The sequence below is a fragment of the Mus caroli genome, unplaced genomic scaffold (assembly GCF_978045245.1).
Source record: "Mus caroli unplaced genomic scaffold, Mus_caroli_1 scaffold_8, whole genome shotgun sequence".
Classification (NCBI taxonomy): Eukaryota; Metazoa; Chordata; class Mammalia; order Rodentia; family Muridae; genus Mus; species Mus caroli.
Genome location: NW_028227263.1, coordinates 42,906,636 through 42,911,925, shown reverse-complemented (window position 1 = coordinate 42,911,925; position 5,290 = coordinate 42,906,636). Strand labels below are relative to the sequence as shown.

The window sequence follows — 5,290 nt, the reverse complement described above, 5'->3', positions numbered from 1 at the left end:
ATCTCCTCTTCCATTCAGATCTACCCCCCTTTCTGTCTCTCAGTATAAAACAAACAGGCTTCTAAGAAAAAACATTTCAATATAAATGTCACTTTTATTTTCTTAGGTCAAGTGATGAGATGAGAGTTGAACTCAAGCTGTGCCAATCCATGGATTAGACTGAGCCCAGAGTCTGTCTGACTATCCCCAGACCTAGGCCTGGAAGTTTCTAGCCTCCATACAATCTACACTTCTATAAGCCCTAGCCTTGAAGGCTTCAGCTTCTGCCTCTCTCTGCTAATATATGTAGGCCTAGAATGTTTCAGCCTTAAAGAATTACTGCTGGATAAACTCATTCTTTCTAGCATATTCTGAAGTTCAGTTGGCTGTTTCAACTCAGCTGTCCTGGTTCAAATTCCACTCCAAGCTGACTGATTCAAATTGACTTCTCTTGACCTCTGACTGAATAGTTCTGGGTGGAAACTGCCTCTAAGCTCCATGAAGTGACCTTCTTTACACCCTGCTTCAAACCAAACAGACCTCAATTGAGTCAAATTGATCTGCACAAAACTGAACTATAACAAACTGAACTGCTCAGAACTGAACTGAACTGAACTGAACTGATCTGAACTGAACTGATCTGAATAGAATTCAATTGATCTCTCTCCCTCACTGCCCATTTCTATTCTCCTGAGAGTTGGGCATATCCTATCTTTGCCACATTCTGTCAGTTCTTTCTCACATTCTTCACTTTGTCGGCCCCTCAACTAGACTTCATTGTTTGAGGTTAACGATGCATATTAAAGGTGCATCTGTGTTCCAGCAAGAGGGATCAAAGGAAGTTACCGTACTCAAAAGGACTAAAAGTGTGTGTCATGTCTGCATTTCAGCTAGGTCATACCTTTGGATATGATCCCTTGACAGAGAACCATGTTGCTCAATTAAAATTTCTCTATAGAAAATAAAATAAGATGAATCAGACACTAGCACATCAGAGTTGGGCAAAACAAACAGAAGGGAAAGAGTCCAAAGAAAAGCCTGGTCGATCACACCTTTCCAAATATTTGGGTGTAGGGGATTGGGTAGAAAGTAATAAAGCAGGAATTTGCTTTGTTATTACTGGGGCTACAGTGATGAGTTCTTGTCACAGCAGAATCACAGAAGGAAATAAGCACGCACCAAATAATACATTCTACCAAGTACAGAAATGTCTTCCGGATACATGGTACAAGTTTTTATCTTGGCTTTATTGAAAATCATAGTGATAAGTAAAACCAAGCTGAGTACCCAGAAGAATGTTTTTTTTTTTTAATAGTGCAGTGGAATATTAAGAGAAAATGGAGCTTTAAAAGTATAAAACAATGAACACAACATTTAAAAAGAATCTCAAAAGGATTGTTCAATGGAAAATTGTCCTTATAAGTAAAGATAGCTAGTTAAATTAAATTTATATGGTGCTTCACAATGACAAATCTACATGGTAGAAATAAGATACCAGGTGTTAAAAGGCTTGAGGATGTGGAATCTGATGAAACAAAATTATTGAAAAAGTTGCTTGCAATAATAGGAAAATATGTTTATTTTCATTTTGGTAATGGTTACATCCCTATAAGAGTCTTTTCAACTTCACCAGAGAATGAAATCTATCTAACAAGGATGAATTACTGTTGGCGATTGTGGATCAATAAACACACTGTCAATTATGTATTAAACTAAGTACATACCATATTTTAACTATCTCTGAATGATGTGACTTTTCTTTTATGTTTACCATATATTTTATTTATTTAATTTTAATTTCAGTGTATGTACATGAGTGTTTGCTTACACACATTTAAGGGAACCTCATGTATGTACAGTGCCCATAGAGATGAGAATAAAGCATTGGGTATCCTGGAACTGGAGTTAAAGGATGGGAGACATTATGTCAGTGCTAGGAAAGGAACAAAAGTCAACTACAAGTGCAGCAACTGCCTTCTACTTTGGAGTCATCTCTCTATTCTCTTTACTCTATATTTTACATTGGTCATCTGTCCAATTAAAAATTCTGTTAAACAAAGTCAATAAAAAGTAGGAAAGAACCACAATTTGCCTGATAATAAAACATACAATGTATGTAAAACTCATAAAATATTTCCTAAAATCTGATATTATATGGCACTTTGGCATTTAAATCAAATTATACAAAATAAAATGCTTTCATCATTAAAAACTTGGAGGATATATTATACCTGAAACATATAAATATTTGAATATTAGCTACATAAAAACTTTAAGGGAGGTATTAGGAGAGGTACAAATAAATGATTTAAATGAAGAATAAACAAGGCACTTTATATAAATTCACTCAAAAATAAAATGAAATAAACAAAGATGAATCAAATGTAAACTTTTTCTAGTCACTTAAATATCCCTCTATTTATAGTCACTATGATGTCAATATTACATATTGGTAATGATAATATCACAAATGTCTACTCTGTCCTAATCTATCATTTATTACAATTTAAGCAGAGGCTTATATATCCAGCTTCATTACTATTGATATGGTAACATTAGGTAAGTATTTGGATGAGACACACCAAGCAAGATATTTATTGGTGTTTATTGCATTATGATGGAATTGATTTAAAATGACCAATCTTTCAAAGGAAAGAGATGGCTCAGCCCTCAGCACACACATTGACCTATTCACAGCTTCCTATACCTCGAGCTTCAGGGAAATCAGGTCACTCTAGCATCAGGAAGCACCTGTACTCATAGGAGAATATCCTCCCACACATGTACACATAAATAAATATAAAATAAATATTATTAAATTCATAAACTCTTCACATGTCAACACATTGTAATGCCATTAAACAAACATTGGGATTAGAGATCATACATGCAAACTTAATATACTGACTTGAGTAATAAGAATGGGAAAATATAACTGAGTAATTTCATGAAGGGATATATCCATAAAAACTTACCTTTATCTGACTACAAAGAAATAAATGCACCCTAAATCCACTGGCCACAAAGTGGGAAGGAATTTTCTCATAAGTCAAACTCATCAACTAATATAAGTGTCAGCATGTCAGCATAAAATAATGTATATTCTGATGTGTGTGTATACATGTGTGTGTGTGTATTGATGGCTGTGGTAAAAAAATACAAGAAAGTATTTGCAAAATTTAAGCTATGTAAACTGTCGATAAAATATGAGTTAAATTGTTAAGTTCCAGTTCGTTGCAGTCTTCTTCTGTGAGTGCACTTCTTTACTTTTAAAAGTCACTGTGGATTTGAGGACTTAGGTTCCTTTCAAAGTAAACAGTCTCTGAATTCTCACTCGGATCTGCTGAGTCTTGATACTGTATATAATGGGGTTCATAAAAGGTGGGAAAAGGATATAAATGTTTCCCATGAGGACCTGAACCAGAGGAGAGAGATGCTTCCCAAAGCGGTGAACCATGGTCAGACCAATGATGGGGATGTAGAAAACCAAAACAGCAGAGATGTGAGATACACATGTTTGCAAAGACTTGATTCTCTCCTCCCTGGATGCAATGGATAGAACTGTGTGCAGGATCATCACATAGGAGGCAAGAATGAGCACTGCATCCAGTAACAGGGTGCAAATCACCAGAGACAGAGCATAGAAACTGTTAAAGCGAATATCTGAACAAGCCATTCGAATCAAGTCTTGGTGCAGGCAGAAAGAGTGGGAGAGGAAATGAGGCCGGCAGTAATTTAAGAACTTCAGGCGGATAATAACTGGAGGAATGAGCATAGAACTCCTACATAAGATGGCCACTCCGATTTTCAGGATTCTGTCATTGGTTAGGATGGAGGAATAGCGTAGAGGGTTGCAAATGGCAATGTAGCGGTCAAAGGACATGGCGAGAAGGACAGAGGACTCCATGATGGACAAACCGTGAATGAAGTAAGACTGTGCAATGCAGGCATCAAGGCTGATCTCTTGAAGGAAGCCCCAAAGGATGCCCAGCACCGTGTGCACAGTGGACAGCCCCATGCACAGGTCTGTGAGGGCTAACATGGCCAGGAAATAGAACATGGGCTGGTGCAGGCTTGACTCTGTTCGGATCACATGAAGTATCATGCAGTTTCCCAGGAACACCATTGCATAGATGGTTGAGAAAGGAATGGCAAGCAAGATGTAGTAGATTTCCAGGCCAGGAAATCCAGTGAGAAGAAATCTAGAGGTACTTAAGTTTGACATCAAGAAAATAGACATTGATGGAAAATATATATATTTCTTAAAACCTATTCTATATTACATATTTTATATTCTAATTTTAATAATATCTACCTGATTTGGGAATACATTTTCAATTTCCGTAAGCAAAGAAATAGAAACCTGATCCTTGGTTGTGTTTCATCGTGGAAACCTCTTGTCTAGACATAAACATAGACCGTTCAGACCTTGCTTTAACAGATACCAGGAAAGCAGGCAGATTTATGTTGAAATAATAATGTCTATTGACTCAGGGGATTTATATTGTCTACAGTACTGCTGAGAGTCTGTTCTAAAGGATGGCATTGTTCACAGGCACAAAGTGATACCCTGGGTGGTACACCCCTCAGGAGAGTGTGAAATGCATGGGGAATTTTCCTCTCTGGTACTTCAGAGGAACGTTCAGTCTCTTCGCTTTTTAAAATGATCCCTATGGAAATATACTGATTGAAATAACACATCTGTTTTTATTGATTAATTGTTTATTTACTTACATCCCAAATGCTGCACCCCTCTCAAGTCTTCTCCCATTCCCCCGACACATCTTTTTTAGAATATGAACTACACGAGAAAAGGAAACAAAGCAATTTTAGCAGAATCTGAATGTTTTGGTGGTCATCACAGTGTTACTCTTGTGTTAATTATTCATCTATATGAATGTATTTCTTTCTAATCTATGGGAGATGTAAGCCTTTCAACAAATTCACATTATTGTTAAATTTTATGTCCTCACTTCTAGCATAAAATATTTGGCAAGGATTTTGAATTAAGTGCTAATGAAAAAAATATAGTATTATCTATCTCTGTGATGTCTATTTTGAATAAATTGGGCATTTGAGAATGTGGCACATATTGAATAGTTTAACAGTAATAGAGTACATATGAACCCCGCTTTATATACATTCACCACAGTATCTCTGAGAACTTCCTAAATGTGAAGTAGTTAAAAAATTAAGCATATCCAATCTATCATCATTACTGAGTATCACCAACACTCATATCAAATGAGTCCATGTATTTGATAAAGTAGGTGAGGGTTATTTGAGATTGATTACAAAAAAGGAAGAGGAA

At 36.1% G+C, this 5,290-nt stretch overlaps 1 protein-coding gene across 1 annotated transcript; it reads right to left on the bottom strand.

Moving 5' to 3' along the window:
- Positions 1 to 3,274: 3,274 nt before the first annotated feature.
- On the bottom strand, positions 3,275 to 4,219 carry LOC110299458 (olfactory receptor 51V1-like). The gene has a single exon (XM_021169159.1). The coding sequence runs from the start codon at positions 4,217 to 4,219 to the stop codon at positions 3,275 to 3,277; it is 945 nt and encodes a 314-aa protein (XP_021024818.1).
- Between the last annotated feature and the right edge of the window lie 1,071 nt (positions 4,220 to 5,290).